This window comes from Ictalurus furcatus, chromosome 18, assembly GCF_023375685.1.
Source record: "Ictalurus furcatus strain D&B chromosome 18, Billie_1.0, whole genome shotgun sequence".
NCBI lineage: Eukaryota > Metazoa > Chordata > Actinopteri > Siluriformes > Ictaluridae > Ictalurus > Ictalurus furcatus.
The window spans coordinates 21,470,526-21,492,937 of record NC_071272.1 but is presented as its reverse complement, the minus strand read 5'-3'; the positions used below and the strand labels follow the sequence as shown (position 1 = coordinate 21,492,937).

Here is a 22,412-nt window from a genome sequence, read left to right as displayed (position 1 = left end):
TCCTCGGGGGGTTCTTTCGAAGGTTAGAAGGTAAGCGTTTCCTTTTCTGAATGGGAAATCTTATGTTGTGGGTTTCTACATAGAAGCTTTAAGGATTCCTCCAAAATGATAAGCTGAAGAAAGAAGGGTCTAATTTTGAGAAATCAATAACTGCATTTACATCCAATGCTAACTTTTTACCTACAGTTGTGCTCAGAAATTTACGTACCCCTTGCAAAATCTGCAAAATGTTAAGAATTTAACATAAGAGGGATCGTTAAAATTGCATTTCGCTTGTATTTAGTCCTGCCTTGAATAAGCTATTTCAGATGTTAACAGATGTTTACATATAGACCACAAGACACAATTATAATAACTCAATTTACACAAATGAACCAGTTCAAAAGTTTACACACGCTTGATTCTTAATACTGCGTGTCGTTACCTGGATGATCCACGACTGTTTTTATGGTTTGTGATAGTTGTTCATGAGTCCCTTGTTTGTCCTGAGCAGTTAAACTGCCCACTGTTCTTCAGAAAAATCCTCCAGGTCCTGCACATTATTCGGTTTTCCAGCATCTTCTGCATATTTGACTGCATAATGTATGCAACACTATACATTAAGAGCCAGGGGGGTGTAAACTTTTGAACATCGTGATCGGTGTAAATTGTTATTATTTCGTCTTCTGGGAAACATGTAAATATCTTATTTAGCGTCTGAATGGCAGCACTAAATGAAAAAAAAAAAAAAGATCTTTAAACAAAATTATAACAATTTACACCGATCGTCCTGTTCAAAAGTTTACACCCCCCCTGGCTCTTAATGTATCGTGTTGCATCAGTGAATGTTTGCACCTTTTGTAATAGTGTATAGACACTGCAGGAAAGGGGTCAAATATGCAGAAGATGCTGGAAAAGCAAATAATGTGCAGGAACTGGAGGATTTTTCTGAAGAACAGTGAGCAGTTTAACTTTCATTTGTGTAAACTGAGTTATTATTGCGTCTTGTGAATTATATGTAAACATCTGTTATGTGAAATAGCTCATTCAGGGCAGGACTAAATAAATAAAAAACTAAATGCAAATCTAATAATCCCTCTTATATACATATATATATATATATATACATATATATATATATATATATATATATATATATATATATATATATATATATAAACATTTTGCAGATTATGCAAGGGGTATGTAAATTTATGAGCACAACTATATGACATTTAATGAATTCATCTAAGGTGAGTAAGCACATTATTCTGGTCAAGATCATCATGGATCCAGAGGCTATCAGAAGAACATTGAACATCACAGGGCACCATGCACGTACACACATACACACATACACACACACACACACACACACACACGCACTTGCAAACTCATTTAGACCTACCCACATATTTCTGGGAGGAAACTGGAGAACCCAGAGGAACCCCCCCCCCCCCCCCAAAAAAAAAAAAAAAAAACATGGGAGAACACACACAAAACTCCACACAGACAATGACCTGAGTGCAGGATCAAACCCTGGACCCTGGAGCTGTGACACAGCAATGCTACCCACTGCACCACCATGCTCCCCATGTGAGATAACATTACACCAAAAATTAAGCCCAAAGCAATCTAAAAGTCACATAATAACCTGCCATTAAAACAGATTTCTTTAATTCTATAGTTACAGTTCATTTACACTTGGGTGTGATGGGGATTTCCCACCAAGTCCTTTCTTTTCCAAGGTTACTGATTCATGTTTTCTTTTTGTTTTTTTTTTTTTTGTTTTTTTTTTTGCACAGTCATAGAGACCAGCTGCAGAACTACTGTAGTAAATTCCAGTACATTCCTAGCACCATAAAGAAATGTCTGTCATTCCACTTCTTACAGTATGTCACCCTACATCAATAATAACTCCCAGCCATATCTGTAAAATAAGACTATGTCCTTCTTCCCTCCATCCCTTAGCCGCATTATTTGGTCTTGAGTTTGGGTTTGGGTGTAGGAGCAGGCACAGGAGCTGAAGCCGGAGGAGGAGTTTTGACTAATGACATCACAAGCTCCACTCTGGGGAAACAAAGACAGATAAAAGCCCATTAATAGAAGAAGACTGGAAGCTGTAATTGCTGCCAGAGGTGCTTTTACTGTATGAAGTAGTGAATAAAAGCTCTGAATACTTATCTAAATGAGAAATTTCAGTTTTCAAGAAATTCTAAAAACTTGTGTTTGCTTTGTCATTAATGGTTATTGTGTGTAGATTGATGGCAAGAAAAAGTGCTTTTAATCCATTATTATGATATTAATCTCAAACTTGATATGGACTAAATCAAAATGGACCAGGACTGGCTTAAAAGTATAGTTTATCCAGTTTGCATGCTGTTAAATCTGTAGATATAGGATTTCATGATATTTTAGCAACAATAGCCTTGTAACATGCTGACCAGGGAAAATAGTGTAAATTACAGTTAAACCTTCAAAATAGACCAATAAACCTCATATTTTTATAGACCATTATTATAAAATAAAATCTTTCTGGTTATCGTAATATATTAATTCTCATTCATTCAGACTGGTTGAGAACTAATCATGTTTTATAAGGAACGTTTATGCAGTGGAATTGTTTATGTCATTAAAATCAAGATCTTACATCTCCTTTGTTTTTGTCACCAATGACTGGACTGCACTGATAATCCTGTCAATCCGTTCCTGTCAAAATTATTGAAAGTTATGACAGGAATATCTTAAGACACTGAATTATGGATAATGTAATTTCCTCAAAAACTTACCTGCTGAAGTCTGTATGCCAGAGGCAGAGAGAAAGCACAAATCACACCTGGAGAAAACAAAGAAAGCAAAAAAGAATTATGTACAACCCCAATTCCGAAAAAGTTGGGACAGTATGGAAAATGCTAATAAAAACAAAGAGGAGTGATTTGTAAATGTACTTTGACTTGTATTTAAACAAAAAACGTATAAAGACAAGGTATTTGATGTTTTACCTAATCAATTGCATAGTTTTTTTTGAAGGTAAACGTTTATTTTGAAATTGATGCATGCAACACTAATAGCGATGTGACAAGTTGAAATAAGAAGCTGACGTGAAACAGGTGAGGCAATCGTCTAATCACAGTATATAATCCTTCAAGAGCAAGGATGGGTCGAGGCTCGGCGATCTTCCAACAGATGCCTCAGCAAATAATCCAACACTTTGAGAAGAACATTCCCCAAAGACAAATCAGTAGGATTTTGTGTGCATTTCACCTTCTACAGTGCACAATATAATTAAAAGATTCAAGGAATACGGTCAAATCTCGATGTGTAAAGGGCGAGGCCGAAAACCACCTCTGAATGTCTGAAAAACTGTCATGAGTCTGTAATGGATATCCTGACATGTTCTTGGGAATACTTTGGTAAACCTTTGTCAGTCGACACCATTCGCCGCTGCATCCACAGATGCAAGTTAAGGCTTTACTATGCACAGCAGAAGCCGTACATCAACACTGTGTGTCAGTGCCCATGGCATGGGTAACTTGCACATCTGTGAGGGCAGCATTAATGCAGAAATATATGTACACATTTTGGAGCAACATACGCTGCCATCCAGAGCAGGACAACGCCAAACCACATCCTGCCCGGATTCCAAGCGCATGGTTGCGTAAGCAGAGAGTGCGGGTTCTAGCATGGCCTGCCTGCAGTCCTGACCTGTCTCCGATTGAGAATGTGTGGCGCATTATGAAGCACAAAATAAGGCAACGAAATACTGTCCATACTGTCCCAGCTTTTTGGAATTGGGGTTGTATGTAACTCACAAGACAAGTGAATTCAAAAACAAAAAAAGTTAAGTAAACAGCTTATCATTAGACAGAAAGCTCTTACCAGCAATAACAAGTGTAAGACCATTGGCTTTTACCCCAACGTAGGTCAACAGGTACAGCAGCACAATAAACTATTAAAAATAAAAATAAAAAGATATTCATTTAGAACAGGATATAACATATTTAATTTGTAACATGTCTCTGCATCAGTTCTCAACTTATTTATATATACACAACTATATTGCTTCTGGAATCTGCTAGCGAGCTATTTGAATTAGCAAATAGCAAGACCTAAAACTACAGCCATTAGTACAGCACTTAGAAGCTAGCTAGTAACTTAGCTAATGTTTGGAACATTCATCATAGCCAACTTGCTAGCGAATAAGGATGTGTATTAACTAGTGAAAAACATGGAATTTCACCTTCCATGTCACTGAAACTCTTGTCTGCATTGTTATCTAGCGATCATAACCTATTTTAACCAGCTAACAACCTTGCTTCCACTCTCTGTATCAGTACACTGGTGGCATGGTAGCTAGCAGCAACTAGCAAGTGAATAATTTGAACTGTTTTGAACAAATAACACTGATATGAGGCTTATATGAGTGAAAATAGAAAATAGTAGCTGTATTTTGGTCTCTCATCTCGTGGATTCTTCTTTTTCTGCTTCTTTGCTCCTGACACAGAGCTGCTTGGATGCTATTCTGTCTGTTTATGCTAATACTGCTGTCACATTTTAACTGCAAAACTGTTTGTAGCAATACTGCATTGTTATTTGTTTTTATTTTTGAAAAAATGAATAAAAATTTACATCCTTTTGGATATGTTTGTTAATCACATGGGAGATGTGTGTCATGAATTTTGTATTTGGAATATTCTCGCTACCAAATGTCAAACTCTTTAATTCTTCTTAAAGACTGTTAGTGGTTCTTATCTGGTCTTTTATCATATCCTTCCCCTGTGTTTTAGAAGTGGGTCAGCTTGTGCTTTATAACTGTGCATATAGCATGCGTTTTCTCATGCATTCAGACCTTCAGCGAGTCTATAATCCTGTCGATGAAGAAGAGTCTCTTCAGCTCTGTGATTAAAGTAGCAATCAGGAGCACAATCTTCTCCACGACACGAACCGTGGTCTCGTCTGTCAAAGTGCTGTCCTCGTCCAAATAGGACCTTTTAAGTAACACAGAAAAACGAGATATAATTAGACAGGTGACAAAAGCATGTCCTGGAATTCATCCAAACTCCATTAAGTGCTATCATGTTATCATATACAACATCCTTAGGATCTGAAGAACCTAATATCAGCTGACATTTTGATTTATCAGATGGCATTTCCTGATTTTGCTGCGTGACAGAAAGGATCTTAGGTTGATTTTCAGAACCTAAATTTTGTGGCAATTTCCACATCCTAACTAATTCTCCCTTATTCCACAGCACTGTTGAATTCTCGAATCTGATCAGAAAGTAACAGCCCATTCACAGGGACTTGCATGCGGGGTGGGGGGTTTCTCCACATAATCTAAAAAAAGATATATATAACAAATAAAAACGTGTAATCATTGATATGGTGAAGTTTTCTGTGAGGTTCGGTTTATTTAACATTTATATACAGTATCCGAGATAAAGCTGCAAGTTTTTCAACTTGGCAAAGTCTTCAGGAAAGAGGAGTTTACGCTTTGTGGTTTCTCAGGAACATGACACACTGCATTTTTTTTTTTAAACTGCCTTTAAGAGTAAGTGAGAGAACAACTGTTTATGGATGCTTTAATGTAAGAGAGGAAAAGCATGCTGTTGTATATATACTTACTGGAAGGGATGAGTTCCATCGTTAAGACGGACCAGGTCCATTGTTTTGAAGAGGAGACGTACAGGGAGGGTGAAGGCCATGATGCCCAGGCCCAGGTTGGACAGCAGAGAGATGGCACTCACCTGAAACAGGCAGGCCAAGCCCACCACAAGCCCTGTGAACACCAGTCCCGTTTTTCCCACATCCCGCCAATATAACAGGTCCACCACTGACAAAAGGAAAATAACACTTTCTGAATAACAAGCTGATTACAGAAAAACAACAATGCCATGACTTATTTCCTGGTCTAAATGGGTAGTGTTCTGGCAAGTAAGGCTACACAATACAGTCAGGTCCATAAGTATTTGGACACTGACCCAACTTTGGTAATTTTGCCTCTGTAAACCACCACAATGGATTTCAAATGAGGTAATCAAGATGTTATGGAAGCATACACTTTCAGCTTTAATTCGGGGGGTTTAGCAAAAAATATTGCATTAATAATTTAGGAATTGTGGCCATTTTTCTGCCCTCCATTTTCACAGGTTCAAAAGTAATTGGACAAGCTAACGTAATTATAAACATTAGGATTATTTTTAATACTTGGATGCAAATCCTTTGCAGTCAGTGGCCCATGGACATCAACAAATGATGTTTCCTCACTTGAGATGCTTTGTCAGGCCTTTACTACAGCTGACTTTAGTTGCTGCTTGTTTGTGGGTCTTTCGGCCTTCGGTTTTGTCTCCAGCAAGCAAAAATAAAATAAAATAAAATAAGTAAGAGAAAAGCATGCTTAATTGGGTTGAGGTCATTGGACATTTAAGAACATTTCATTTTGTTGCCTTAAGAAACCCTTGGGTTGCTTTCATGGTATGTTTTGGGATATTATCCATCTGTGAATCAGTTTTGCAGCATTTGACTGAATCTGAGCAGACAATATAGCTCTATAAGCTTCAGAATTTATCCTGCTACTTCTATCAGCAGTCACATCAGCAATAATCACCAGTGACCCAGTTCCATTGGCAGCCATATATACCCATGCCAAAACCCTTCCTCCATGTTTGACACATGATGTGATATGCTTTGGAAAATGAGCCCTTCCTTTCCTTCTCCATATTCTTCGCTTCCCATCATTCTGGCACAAATTATTCTCACATCAGAACTGGGCAGGCTTTTTTTTTTAGAAGTTTTATTTATTTATTTTTAGCAAAGTGTAATCTGGCCTTTCTGTTCTTGAGTGTTATGACTGCATCTTAAGGTAAACCCTCTGAATTTACAGTACATTCTCTTGATTGTAGACTTTGACAATGATACCTCCTCCAGAGTGTTACTGACGTTGCTAGGTGTTGTGAAGGGATTTTTCTTCAACAAGGAAAGAATTCTGCATTCATCCACTTAAGTTATATTCCGTGGTCTTCCAGGCCTTTTGGTGTTGCTGAGCTCGCCAGTGCGTTCCTTCTTTTTAAGAATGTACCAAATTGTTGATTTGGCCACTCTTAAAGTTTCTGCTACCTCTCTGAACTGTTAGCTCTCTGTTTTGTTTTTTCAGTCTAATGATGACCTCCTTCACTTGCATCGACACCTCTTCGGACCACATATTGAGAGTTCCCATGAACAGCTACCAAAAGCAAATTCGACGCTTGGAATCAACTCCAGAACTTTTATCAGCTTGTCCACAATTGAAATTGTGAAAATCAGTCACTTGTCCAATTACTTTTGAGCCTGTGAAAATGGAGGGACTATGCAAAAAAAAAAAAAAAAAAAAAAAATGGCTGTAGTTCCTAAACAGTCAATGCAATATGTTTTGTTAAACCCCTTGAATTAAAGCTGAAAGTTCACACTTCAATCACATCTTGTACAGAGACAAGGTTACTGTCCAAATTGTGTCCCTGTCCAAATACTTATGGACCTGACTGTATATTGTTTGTCAGTGGTCATGCAGTATTGGTATTTGGAATACCAAAACCTTACATTTTTCAAATTTAACTAGGATACCAAACGATAATTGTTTTAATTGTGTTATCTGAACATTTTGTCCAATTCTAGAGCTTCTAGATATTTTCTTGAGGGTATTTTTTAATCAAAAATGGCATTGGAATAAAATAAATGGGTAAAAATGGGTGAAATTAGTCTAGTTGTTTTTCACATATTGCAAGGCATATCATATCATGATTGCTACATGATGTGACCCAACATGAAGCGGGTTACCGTTGGCAGTCAGAAGCTGAATATTTTCCTATAACAGCACATCCCAAAGGCTAACTTTTTTTTATTATTATTATTATTATTATTATTATTAAAGAACAACATGTAATTTTTATCCATTATAGTTACATTTAATGTCCACAAAAGAAGATTTCTGTTATCATTACATTATAGCAATTATAACCAGTCATTCCCACACCAGCCTCACTTTTTTCTCTTTCTTGAAGTTACTGTAATAAGACAACAACAAAAAAAAGGCAGCTCGTCATATTCTGAGAAACTGCAAAAAAGCACCATCTGTCCAAGCAGAATCAAGAATTAAACAATGATATTTTATGAATAATCATAATATACTGTTATTGTTCACATTTTGTAGCTCTACTGTCAAGCCATGGCTTCATTATAAATAGTAATCTCAAATGAACAGTAGGATTCCTAAAGTACTCAAGATCGGTTCTCAGACCTCATATTAATGGTTTTGTCATGCATGAAATTTCATCCTCAGACCAGACAAGATAGTAAAACTGCTCGCATTGTAAAATTGAATTATTATGGAGGTTCTAAACAAAAAAACAGCCCACATTTTCATGTACTGTATGCAGACAACTATAATTATACTATGTAGCCTATGTGTAGCATTAGTCCCAGTGACATGCATATCACATATAACAAGACAACAAGACAGCAACAACAGATCAACAGATGTTCTTCTCATTCATAAGAGTGCAGAGGCACATGGTACAGCAGCTCTGTGTGAAGTACCATTAATATCTCTGCACCTTAAGCTAACAGATCCAAACAGCTGTCACTTGTGATTATTCAGCAAGCAGGTGCAAATCTGTGCCATGGCAAGCACAGGTGAAAGGCCAGGGCGAGAGTTCAAATGCAACCTCCTGGAAGCTCACATATACAATAGAGCAGGTCTTCGGGCAAGACCCATAGCTAAGCTAACAAAGCTCTTAATTCAGACTAACATGGCTGGGCCAGATTAAATCACTCCAAGGAGTCGTCTGGTGGCACAGCCGAAACAAGTGAAAGAGTGGGGTCTGACCTCTTTTACTCAAACATCACATTCAAAAGAAGCACAGTATATCCTAGAGCCCAATGCCTAGAGGTAATCCATCCATCAGTTCCCTTCTGCTTGCCAATATCCTGTAAGAGAGCCCGCTGTGATGAAGTGACCCGTCAGCAGTCTTATTGTAGTTCCGTTAAACACTGCTGCCGAAGTGCTGCCAAAACCCTTTCACCTGTTACTACATGTATAATCACAATAGCATCATACTATCCTCTATATATTATGCGAGTTCAGTTCCAGTTCATGAGTCGTGTAGTGGTGTCTCACCTTTGCTGGCCATTTCTGCTGTTTTCACGCCAAACCCCCTCTCCTCCCTGCACTCCTCAGACCCAGCAGGCTTTTTTTGGCCACCCCAGCACTGTCAGCAGTAATGAGCCGACCAGACCTAATTATATCCCCCACCATTTGGACACCCCATCTTCAAACACACACACACACCAGACACCATTACACACAAAACCACTCCCTATTTCTTCTTCCAAGAGCCACTCAGCACTCTAGGATTTCAACACGTGCTTGTGTGTAGAGAAGTGTTGAAGCTGTAGGTCCTTAACCTGCTTTACCCAGCAATAATAACAGCTAATCAATGCTCTTCTAGGGATGTTGGTAAAACATTAAATGCCAACCATGAATAATTAATGAACATTAAAATGCCTCTTGTTCCTTAGAGTGATGAGTTGCTCAACTGAATCCCAAAATATTTTTGTCATATCTTTGCAAATGATGGGCAGTATTCCGAGTTAGAGACTTTTCAGGTTATCTTGACACATGTGAGGAAAGTCAGGTTCCACAGGGACTTAAATCGATGTTCTGGGTCGCCTCATTCAGATTATTAAAATGAAGTAAATCGACTTCAGATAACCAGTGTCTAAGGTTAAGATGCACCTGAGGTCTGAATCCTGATGTATGCAATATTGATATAAACGCAACTACTGTATGAATATGGGCCAATGTTATTGGCTATGAAAATGAACTATTTAGATCATTTGAAGCTTAAAATATCCTAGATAATCAATGATTTAACTGGGTTTAAAGAAGCAGATTGTGATTTCCAGAGACCGATGCTGCCTGTGAGTTGCTATTACATTATAAATATTTTCATGCCTTCACCTTTCCCCCAAGGGTTAGGGTTAGGCTTAGTGGTTAGCACGTTCGCCTCACACCTCCAGGGTCGGTGGTTCGATTCCCACCGTGGCCCTGTGTGTGCGGAGTTTGCATGTTCTCCCCGTGCTGCGGGGGTTTCCTCCGGGTACTCTGGTTTCCTCCCCCAGTGTCCAAAGACATGCATGGTAGTCTGATTGGCGTGTCCAAAGTGTCCGTAGTGTATGAATGGGTGTGTGAGTGTGCATGTGATTGTGCCCTGCGATGAATGGGTACCCTGTCCAGGGTGTACCCCGCCTTGTGCCCGATGCTTCCTGGGATAGGCTCCAAGTTTCCCATGACTCTGAAAAGTATAAGCAGTATAGAAGATTGACGAATGGGCCGTCCCCCAGCCGACCCCAGCACCTCTGTGGAAAATATGTGTTACCTGCTCTTTTCCAGCAGTGTTCATTTCCTGTTAAGACAAATATAAACAGAACTGAAATGGGGGGGGAAAAAACCTTCTTGTCAAATTAATTGCATGGCAATGTAGCAAATTTATACACAATTTGTATAAAGTATCTTTGATATGATATGATTATTATAGGTCATTTAATCAGTACAAACTGCACCTTAAACTGCACGTGGCCCTGTAAAGAGGGGAATATTCTTTTAAGATAGTGCAAGCGTTTCAATAATGTTTCAGTGCAGTCAACATTTTGCCAACATCAGGCCACAGAGATGAGTCAGATGGATAAATATAGCCTTGTTGTGTCCGGAAAAATCATCTTTATGTTTAAATAAACCCCAGGCTGGATGCGGTGCAGAACATGGCGAGCCGTGTTCCCTGAATGAATCTGTCTCCGATGCATTTTAGATTAAATAGAGCTTAGTGCTTTCTGTTTCCATTTGTCTATTAGGAAATTCTACAATTTCTGTGCATTTTTGGATGTTATATAATCCAGTCATCCATTGGCTTTCTCTCATGGCCTTGTGAAAACTGGGACTTCCTTTTCTTTATTGACTACACTGTATGTATGGTTGTTAAAAGCCAAGGTCCTTTTTCATTAAAATGTCATTATTAGGACCTTGAAAAATGTCCACACTATGGTCTTGTTCAATTTAAAATATATATATATTTTTTTATCTATACCCACAATGCATGGCTTCCTGGTCTATAATAATGGTAAGAGTTCAAAAGATAGAGAGACAAACAGAGAAAAGGGAGAATAAAAAGGAACCAGTGACAGTGACACAGAGATTGTGCATGCGTGTGTAAAACAAGGAGGAAGGAGCGGAGCAGCAGGAAGGGATTGGAGGACAGAAATAGCTCAGCCAATCAGAGGGACGACAGGCAAATAACAGGTTTGGGGAGAAGAGAGGGAAGGGAATAGAACTGAGAGACAGAGCAGGACGAAGACAACGACAGAGCAGTTTGTACAGAACGGTGAAGAATGTGGATAGGTTAGACTCCTGACCACAGCCAGTGATGGGTAGACTATCAAGGGGCAAGATTCCTGGATTCTATTATTTGCTGATTTTTGGAATAACAGGATCAGTCATGCTCTGAAGGCCCTCAGCACACAACGGCCGAGGCACTGAGAGAAGCACAGGGGCGGAGGCTGGGAAACAGGGCCTGAGGATTTAGACACTGATCAAAGACAGCATGAGAACATCCAGGAAGGGAAGTGTGGAAATGCCAGCTTTTGTCCGGCAGCTGGTGAAGGAGACAGAGAAACGAGTAACCTCTTTTTTTAAAGGGGGGCGTGGGGGAGGCGGGGGTGAGCCAGCTGATAGTGAGGAGGCTGGAGAGGAGGAGGGGGTCATCCCTAGTCCTTATCTTGAACGTCCTGTGTTGGATAAATATTTTGAAGAGGGCTGTGCCTCTTGGGGCCTCACCTATGCTCTGGGCTGCATGCAAGGCTGGAGGGCCCATATGGAGGACTTCCATAACTGCTTCCCCCAGCTGGGTGGAGAGCTCTCTCACTGGGGCTTCTTTGCAGTGTATGATGGCCATGCTGGCAGCACAGTAGCTCAACACTGCTCACGAAACCTACTGGAGCACATACTAGGTACAGGTGAGTTAAAAGCTTCATGCTTCATTTCTTTTGGGCAGGGTGAATAATTATGAGCTCGAGACGAAATGTTAAGCCTGTTGTACGGCTTTCGATATCCATGACTCATTGGGAACATCAGCTGTATTTGACAGCACTTGCTATGCATGATTACAGTAAATTGCATCACTCCTAGAAGAGGAATGTTGCATCATATGCTAACTGGCATGGATATGAAACTCAGAACGTTCAAAAGAACACCACCCTAATAATGCAAGGTGCAGTTTAGTAACTTGAAGTCAATAAGAAATGCCTGACGCTTTTATACAAAGCAACTTACAATTGAGACAGGATAGAGTTTGATATGATTTGAATAGCCCGACTTTCACGTTCCTAGTCTCTTTCATCTTCCAAATGATGGATAGCAGATAAGACATATTGAATATCAGGTTTCTCATGGATGGTTTTCAGTCGTTACTTCAAGAATCTGTGAAATTATTGTTCATATTTATCCGCTACGAAGATAATTAACATAAGCTGATTTCTGTTATTGCACTAGTAAATGCATCTTGACTTCTTCTTACAGGTAAGATCCGGGCAGAGGAAGATGTGGAGCACGTAACTGAAGGCATACGGGAAGGCTTCTTCCTCATGGACAAACACCTCTATGCAATGGCTTGCCGTGAGGGCTGGGAGCGTGGTGGCACCACTGTGGTCTCCACTGTGATCACTCCACACCACATCTACTTTGCAAACTGCGGAGACTCGCGGGCAGTTCTGTGCCGTGCCGGGTGTGTGGCGTTTTCGACCGAAGACCACAAGCCATTCAGTCCTGGAGAGAAGGAGCGCATTGAGAATGCTGGCGGCTCAGTCACTTTGCAGCGCGTTAATGGCTCCCTGGCCGTTTCCAGAGCTCTTGGCGACTTCAGCTACAAGTCGGTCGAGTGGCGCCCAGCGACTGAGCAGATGGTCTCTCCAGAGCCAGAAATCACAGCCGTGGAGCGCTCACCAGCGGACGAGTTCATAGTTCTGGCATGTGATGGTGTTTGGGACACAGTCAGTAACGAGGAGCTCTGTGCATTCGTGCGCAGCCGACTGCGAGTGTGTACAGACCTGCGAGAGGTCTGCTCTCAGGTCATCGACCTTTGTCTTTATAAGGTAGGCTTGTACTTAATAAATAACAGTAGAACGCAAACTGCTGGAAGTTCATCTATTAGACCTAATTTAAACCTATAATCGCTTGACAGTTCCTCTCTCTAAATAATGTATGACTCCCACGAGGCTTCTGTTTCACACTTGAGGACTGCAAGGTGGCATCTTGTGGCATTTTGCTAATGGATGCATTTAGAAACCAGCAACACCAATGCTTCATATTTTGTTGGCATGACTGTATTTAGAGCACCACAGAAGACTGAACGCCCACACGTACTCTTTCACAAGTCTACAATGACTGCATTAGTCTGACTTGAGCTAGATGATTATGTAAGAGAAAGGATAACCTACTGGCTACGAGAGGCTTTAGAGAAGAGTCAGTAAGCTGTATTTTGTGATGGCAGTACCACAGATTCAAAGCAAATCTCTAAGCCACAAATGGATGATCTACTTTTAGCCGCAGGGCAAAATTAGGACATTTAACCTAGTACCGAGTAATGTCAGGGCACACGGCCGACAGCCAACAGAGCCTCACAAGCTCTGGGCACAACCTGCATGTGAGTCACGGCATAATAAATGATCAGAATGAACAGAAGCGGTAACCTGGGGGCGTTCTTTTAGCCAAATGCTATAATGATGTAATCTTAATGTCAAACACTAAGCTCATATACTGGCAGACTTTACTTGTATGTACATACTTATTCCAAATTATACACGCAATTAGTACTTGTATAGAGTTCATTTCCTACTGTATATATATATATATATATATATATATATATATATATATATATATATATATATATATATATATAAAGAAAAATAATTATATGGGACTGCAACACAAAAAAACACTGTAAGGACATAAATGATCATTTCAACTTGGAATATTGTATGTGGATTGTATTCATGAAACATGGATTACAATTAGAGGTGAATTACAATTCATAATATTACATTTTATAGCCTCAAACTGTTACATGGGTGACATAGTACAGTGACTAGCATTGCCACCTCACAGCTATGGGTTCCCCAGTTCGAGCTTGAGCTCCAGTTACTGGAAATCAGCATGGATTTCTTCAGGGTTTTCTGGTTTCCTTCCATCATGTGAAAACATGCCAGTAGGAGGACTGTCTATGGTGAATTACTCCAGGTGCAGGGCATGAAAACTTTGGACTTAGTTCCTCTATAGCAGTGGTTTTCAAAGTGGGGGCCGCCAGGGGGCGCCCAGGGGGGGTGGGCCTCAACAATTTGGTGTGAAAAATAAATAAATACATGATTTTCTCTTTCTCACTCTCTCACACACACACACACACACACACACACACACACACACACACACACACACAATCAATTCCTAATGTAATGTAATGTAAAGATGTAAGATGTAATTATTAATTAAAAAATAAAAAAAGGGGGATATATTCAGAAGTCTGTATTTTTAATGTGTTTTAAAGACATCTTGCAAAAGGGGGGCCTCGGTCAAATGTTAATGTCATTTGGGGGATCTTGCCCTGGAAAAGTTTGGGAACCCCTGCTCTATAGTATAAATTCTTCTGTTTCTTGCTCCCCAGGGAAGTCTTGACAATATCAGCGTCATAGTGTTGTGTTTCCCTGGCGCCCCCCAGCTTTCTCCTGAGGCACTGCACCAGGAGGCTGAGTTAGAGGACTACCTGGAGTCAAAGGTTGCAGGTGTGTATTAAAGTCTATATAATTACACTTCGAGACCCTTTCTTTGTTCAGACTGTTTAGATATTTCATCACTTTTGTTACCCCTTTTTCCAAACTGTAAATCAACGGATTTGTCTCTAATATGTGTTATTATTTGTTCTATGTAAAGTCTGTACAGACCAAAAGTTTGCACCCACAACCAAGTGCTGGTTTTATTTCATTAGCTATAGAAAATCTAGACAGTTTCATCCGGTTATATTTTTCAGACAAGATCCCATCTTTTTGTAGTAACAAAAGTCAAAAACAAAATCATCTTTAGGTTAGGAGACCATAACGATTAACCGTATCACCTCGGATTCAGACCAAACGTGCAATGTAAATATCACACCAAGGATGACATCAAGCGTTGCCCTTAATTCATTCTCACTGGTCGTGACTCAGCTGCATTTATGTATAAGCCCCTGAAAGCAGAAAATGCACAGCGCCCCTTGTTTGAAACTGTTTCATCAACTCCAGCGTTCTATTAACAGTTATGAATAGGTGAATACTCATTTCTGACTAGAGAGTGACTGTTTAATATTTAATAATTAATGTAAAATAAAAAAAAAAACTATTTCAAAAGCAACAGGAAACCCCCACCTATAACCACACATCCTTCTCAGCCACACTGAGCAAACCCTCACGTTTACTAATTAATTACACTTACCTGTTACTCATTATTTTGTTACATGGTCCTTTATAAATGCCAATCAATTTGTAACTTATATTGCTATACAGGATTATATAATAATAAGACATGATAAGAGCATGATGAGGAGATCTGACCAGTTTTCGACTGATGTGTCAAAATACTACAGTTGTTTTATTACAAGCTAGCAGAGGTTGATATGACAAAATATATCGCAATACTTTATCATGGGACATGATATGTAGTTTTGATGACGTTTTGACAACAAATCTCCAACCAAAGGAGGAACATTATGAAAATTAGAATTGTTTTTTTATTATTATTTTATTTTAAAATTTCAATATCTACAAAAATGTAACGAGGAAAAGGAAATTTCAAGAAGTCAGATTTAATGTCAAATCCAATAGTTGTTATAGTGAGTATTATAGTTGTTATTGCAGCAATGAAATTATTAAAGAATTGGCACATGATAGATAGATAGATAGATAGATAGATAGATAGATAGATAGATAGATCACATCTACAATAATTACTTAAGTAAACGATAGTTACATCAGGGATTCTTCCTAGACAGACAGACAGACAGACAGATAGAGACAGACAGGCAGCCACGTGAAACACAGGACAAAAAACAAGAGCAATAAAAATCCAAAGTAGGAAGCAATAAAGCATAAAATAAAAAATAAGTATAGATATAAAATGTTAAATATATCATGAATAAATAAACAGGTCTGGCACGTAGATTAGTAGATACAAGCAGCTCCATAAATGTTCCATATACTGCACAAACATGCATCATGAGATCATGATATATTCACAATCTGTACAATGCTGATATATCACAGTTTCAGTATCTAGTTCTAACTATCATCAGTGAAAATGGATGAATTTCATGAATTTCTTCTGGACAGAGATCTTCGAGGAACTGAGTGGAAGAGGAGACGAGCCTGATCTCTTATCAGTTCTTACTGTTCTGGCTTCAAATGAGATCCCTGGACTACCACCAGGGGGTGGCCTTCAGAGCAAGTAAGGCACTTTGCACTTTGCCTAATCTCAAAATGTAATCAAACAGGCATATAACATGTTTGCTGTCTGACGTTGCTTCTTTAATTTTGTTATGAGTAGCTATGAAGTTAATGTAAGTCATAAGGAATAGAAGTCCAAACCCACACCGCTTGTTCGGTGATGCCGCACAGACGTGCTGATGTGGTTCAGGACACAGAACTAAACTCCAGTACGTAGTTGCAAGTTGCATGAGTACGTATTGTTTTTGTTTGTTTGTTTGTTTTTTACCTGTCCAATACATAGTCGACTAGTCATCTTTTTGATCGTTTAACTGTTTCACTGCTTTGCCATTTTAAGACAGGAAAGAATGCACCAAACCACACTTCAATTAACATGCATTCAATGCTTTTTACGCTACACTAGTAATGATGAAAGTAAATAAATCAGTGCAATATATATATGCAAATGAATACATGTATACATAATAAATAAATGTCAGGTTACACTATTTAGTGATGTACCAATATTTAAAATGCTCTCGTGTGCATGAGCTGGCTCGGCTGAAATCGCAGAGCGGTGCGGAAACTCCTTATAGAGTAACGATGATAAAATCCTAGCTTAATGATAGATGGAGGAGGCAGTATCTACATCTGGGAGAATTTATTGTCATGTTCAAATCCTACCTCAGTAGAGTCTGAAAACTGATCTGGATCAGTGTCTTTGAGCTGGCCTGTACCACCGATCTGACTCTAAATGAGCTGAGTGGGATCTCAGGCTACACTTTGTGATATCAAAGCTCCATTAAAGCGAAAGAAAAATTTGTTTTGTGGTCTCGGGCAAATATTAATGTATAGTCAACTGCTTTATTTACTGTATGATTCATTATTATTTTTCCGACTGCCCGACTAGCCGATATCAACACTAGAAAATGAATTTCTAGTCTAGCCTATTAAGCCCAGTTAGCACAGAAAGGCACCGCCTCTCCAATATAATTCAACTTAAAACAAGTTATAGTTAGTTCCACTTATAATTAGTTCCAGGTAAAACTTACATCTGTAAACAATGACTCTCAGTGCTGTTTTAAAAATAACATAAGTAACTCTTTGATGTTGTTTAAAGCAATTCGTGTGTTTGAGGAAAAGTTGTTGGTCAAGGTCTACTTCAATTACTTGTTAGCAAGACTAGCATCATAGCTACTGTATAAACTAAAGAAGCAAACTTCAGACGTTAAACATCTCAGCTGATTGACTACATTTGGGGTAAAATTATGATTATTATTATTATTATTATTATTATTATTATTTTGCTGAACCATTTTTCTTTTAATGACAGCACACATGCACCTTCGATTCTTTTCAAGTACAGAAGCTCTCAAATTATAGACTAATGATTAAAAATATCTAATTACTTTCCTACTTTTTGTGCACTGTATAACATTTTGCCCCTACTGATATCTTACATACTGATGTCTTACACTTTTTGTAGACGAAACTGTATCATCTCTGCTTACTATCAGCAAAAGGAGGCCCGTAAAGCCAGATTAGCCCAGGTAACATTTTCTGTATTTTGACATTTCACAATCATGGAAAAACATGGTTATTATAAAATTATTGCATCATTTAATCCTATTTTGAGACATTTGTACTCAAATATTGTCTGGAATTACTCCATTGGCCAGTAATTTTGCTACTTTCAAGACTTTATTTCTGTAGTGGAAAAAGAATCTCAAAACTGAAATGAGAAAATATGTACAGAAAATATGTTAATAAAATAGAATAAAAAAAATAGAAGAATAAAAAAATAATATTAAGATATCATTTTTGCATTGCATACTTTATTGCAGATCACCATATTATGAACATACAGAGCCCTCCACTAATATTGGCACCCTTGGTAAATATGAGCAAAGAAGGTTGTGAAAAAATTGTCTTTATTGTTTAACATTTCGATCTTTTTGTTAAAAAAAAAAAATCACAAATACTCTGCTCTCATGGATATCAAACAATTGCAAACAACAAGAAAAGATTTGTTAAATATAGGTGTGCAACAATTATTGGCACCCCTATGAATTCCTACAAGAATAATATATTTGAAGTATATTCCCATTGATATTTTACATGTTTTTAGTACACCTGGGTGACTATGAACAGGAAATTGTTCAATTATGACTTCCTGTTTCACAGGGGTATAAATATGAGGTAACACACAGGCCAAATTCCTTTAGTCATTCATAACAATGGGTAAGACCAAGGAATATAGCTGTGATGTGCGGCAAAAGGTTGTTGAGCTTCACAAAATGTGAAGTGGCTATAAGAAATAACACAAGCATTGAAAATGCCCATTTCCACCATCAGGGCAATAATTAAGACGTTCCAGTCAACTGGAAATGTTATGAATCACCCTGGAATTGGACGTGTGTCTATATCGTCTCAACGCACTGTGAAGAGGACGGTTCGAGTGGCCAAAAAATCTCCGAGGATCACAGCTGGAGAATTGAAGAAATTATATGCGTCTTGGGGTCAGAAAGTCTCCAAAACTACAATCCGAAGTCACCTACATCACCACAAGTTGTTTAGAAGGGTTTCAAAGAAAAAAGCCTCTATTCTTTTTTTTATTATTATTTGATAAACCTGTGTTGTGTTTGCAATTGTTTGATGCCCATGAGCGCAGAGTATTTTATGAATTTTCTGAACAAAAAATCAAAAGGTTAGACAATAAAGCCAATTTTTCACAGCCTTCTTTGCTCATATTTACCAAGGGTGCCAATATTAGTGGAGGGCACTGTATGTGCAAACACCATGTGCTCGTATAAACGATAACCATATTACCATTTATGTTTCCAGGAACTCGGTTCTGCAGATTCCACTTAGAGTCGTCTCCCAAACCCTTACTACAGACAGACTGACACCTGTATGTCGTGTCGTCTGATAAAATCTTTCTATTATGAGTAAGAAATGGGTTTATCTGACTGCACTCAACATTGTTTTCTTATTGGGGGGGGGGGGGGACTCTCCATTAGAACTAGCTAGAAGGATTATTACAAACCACACAATTCTCAAGATAATAACTAATGAATGTAATGTATATGTACTTAGGTTCCTGACATATTTCCAGAACGATTTCCTATATATATATATGATAAATATATTCAATGTAATAATGGCAACACTCAGGTAATTTGTAAAAAAAAAAAAAAAAAAAAACAAAAAAACAAAAACAAACTTGAAAACAAAGACTTTTGGAGTTTTAAAGAAATATTCTGATGTTTAAAGATTTGTAGCATTGAGTCTCACTGAGTTGGTCAGAATGACATGTTCCTGATTAGTCATGTTCTGCATGCCAACGCTGTACGATTACCCGACACAGCCACGTACAGCGAGTTCTGTGAGATTTCCGAACGTACAGACCCACATCGCAGATGCTCACGAAGATCTTCAAATGTCTTTTCCTGTAATTTGATCTGATGTTTGCATGATCTGTATTGTGCTGCCTTACTGACCACTTATAACACCGATTAGATGGACAGCATTAATATTATTAATAGATTTCCTAGTGTCTTTTAAATTGGATTAATTATTGTATAATGTTATGTGAAATGGCCTTTGTGCATATTTTACACACCTTGTATATGAACAACGTTTGTGGTAATGTAAAGGTCAAATCCTCAATAATAAAGGAATAAAACCAGAACAGCTGGTTAATAAAATGTGGGTTTATTTGTAGTAGCCGTGGCCTATGAACATACAGTATGAAGTATCACCTCGGTCTCCATGTGTAAAGATTAACAAGTGGAAAAAGCTGTTTTCCACATCTAGTCATTACATTCTATATATATATATATCTTTTTAAAGCAGCGGTATGTAACTTTTAGGGGTTCAGGGATTTAGTGGCCTCTCTAGTAGTAATGTGTTATTTCAAGCCATTCATGGTGGAACAGTTTTTAATGTTAGTTGTGCTATGAGTTCTGAGTCGATACACAATAAGTTTTTAAGCAGTACGCATGGTTGTGATCAATCTGCAATGAATTGAAACATATCCAGTGTTGAACTAACGTTTTAGGCCTTCCAGAGCGAATCACAGCAGCATACCAACGTCATGCTTCCGAATATTATTTCTTAAATGAAATACGTCAATAATGCGACTTCGTTTTCAACAATGTAATAAAAGTTACATACTGCAACTTTAAGTTATTCGTTCCTTTTACAATTTAATCGTTCTACTGTCCAGCCATACCCAACGCAGTATCGTCTGACTTTTTCCAAGAGCACAATAAAGAGTTAGTCAGGTGTACCATCCTGGAACCTTTGGTTTTCAGCCCAGTCATCAATCAGGACTACCCGGTCAATCCTGGGATTCACACTGCCGAGGTTTGGCTTTCGCCTCTCTTAGAAAGCCATCTGGTTTCTAAGATAATTGAAGTTTGGGTTCCAGTAAAGGAACTTGACCTGTGTAAAAGCTAAATATAAACGTATCTTCACGCTGTGAGTGGTACACGGTTATCCCAGGGTTTCTCAGTTCCAGTCATGAGGACCCACTCTGCACAGCTCAAAGACTTCCTGGCTGAGACCACACCTGATCCTTCTCACAATATGACAGGGTGTACTGCTGGAGGAAAATAATCAGCAACAGGGTGCTGATGCGAAGTGTGATGCGAAGCGACACAAGTTATTGTTACCACCCCAAAGTTGACACTTTTCTGACGACACCAAATTGAGAAGTGCTTTATTCCTCTTGTACCACAGCAATTCTTCAAGGCTAATTTGTATATATTTATTTAAGAATGACACGTCATACTTTTTCTACATTTTATAGTTACATATAATGTTGTTGAATGTCTCTGAAACTGTGTTGCCACTTATGTTTTAGCAGCTATAAATATTTATCCCCTCACCAGCATTTCATTTTTCTCTCTCTTTAAGTTCAATAAGACCCCACATCTTTGTCCTGTTACTGAGAAACACGAGGTATACACTCCTCTGACCTGAAGACGTTCCTGTGTCTGAAAACTTTAAGTTACACCTTTACCAAAGCTCTGGCACTGGCGACTCCTTCCATAAATGTTAGATAAACTTCACCACATCAAGAATTACACGCATTATACAAGGCCCTGTGTAAGCTGTTACTACAGAAATAATACTGTACTAGAATGAGTACATTAATATAAAGATCTGTCAGCGCTGCTCTGATAGGAAATGATTCAACATCTTCGGAGCAATTTGAGAATTCAACAGCGCTGTGGTACGAACACTTTATAACATAATCAACCAATCAGCATGCTGGATGTTCATTTAGGGCCTTATGTTCACCCGCTTGAAGACGACCTCCGGGAACTTAATAAAAACCGTGTCATTTTAACGGAATCTGTCGAAGACGATGTAGAAGATGGTACTAATACGGCATCTTGCTTATTTACTACGAGATAAAGGCTCACTTATATTATGTCTTATAAATGATCGATTATTATAAAGTGTGGGTTGGAGGAACGGTGTTGTGATCACTAACCCGTCTCAAACTTTTAGCCTCGAGGGGGCACCAGCGCGTAACTCCTCAGCTTACACTCGTGAATACGTCATGAGAATACTCTGTGTTTGGTAACATCATCCTGTTGATGCTGTTTTAACAATGGGGCCACCAGTGTTCCTCAGAGTGAAACAACAAACAAGAAAGGGAAGATGTGGAAGCAGCACACCGGCTACGGAAGAAAAATGACATGGCAAAATGCCCATGAATCGTTTTTCTGCTTCAGTTTTAAAGTGTTCATTCTGCAGATACGTGGTACTAGTGAGAAGCTATTTACAACATTGTACAACAGAATATCTACAGTATCTGCATGTTTTACATTCCATCTCTAGATATAGTACAGCTATATATGTACAGACGTAGACTTAAATAACGTGTA

General features: G+C 38.5%; 2 protein-coding genes across 3 annotated transcripts; one reads left to right on the top strand and one right to left on the bottom strand.

The window, feature by feature from the left end:
* Nucleotides 1-1,955: 1,955 nt before the first annotated feature.
* Nucleotides 1,956-9,388, bottom strand: rtn2b (reticulon 2b). Its single transcript, XM_053648826.1, has 7 exons — nucleotides 9,131-9,388; nucleotides 5,605-5,812; nucleotides 4,829-4,967; nucleotides 3,859-3,928; nucleotides 2,769-2,815; nucleotides 2,630-2,688; nucleotides 1,956-2,049 (listed from the first exon to the last, which is right to left on the bottom strand). The coding sequence occupies exons 1-7, from the start codon at nucleotides 9,141-9,143 to the stop codon at nucleotides 1,956-1,958; spliced, it is 630 nt and encodes a 209-aa protein (XP_053504801.1). The 5' UTR covers nucleotides 9,144-9,388.
* A 1,817-nt stretch (nucleotides 9,389-11,205) lies between these two features.
* On the top strand, nucleotides 11,206-20,227 carry ppm1nb (protein phosphatase, Mg2+/Mn2+ dependent, 1Nb (putative)). 2 transcript variants are annotated; one of them, XM_053649428.1, is made up of 6 exons: nucleotides 11,206-12,015; nucleotides 12,584-13,155; nucleotides 14,724-14,841; nucleotides 16,420-16,534; nucleotides 17,999-18,062; nucleotides 19,357-20,227. In XM_053649428.1, the coding sequence occupies exons 1-6, from the start codon at nucleotides 11,610-11,612 to the stop codon at nucleotides 19,381-19,383; spliced, it is 1,302 nt and encodes a 433-aa protein (XP_053505403.1). In that variant the 5' UTR covers nucleotides 11,206-11,609; the 3' UTR covers nucleotides 19,384-20,227. The 2 variants fall into 2 exon arrangements, with proteins under 2 accessions (XP_053505403.1, XP_053505402.1); XM_053649427.1 differs by having other exon boundaries at nucleotides 11,207-12,021.
* The last annotated feature ends 2,185 nt before the right edge of the window (nucleotides 20,228-22,412 follow it).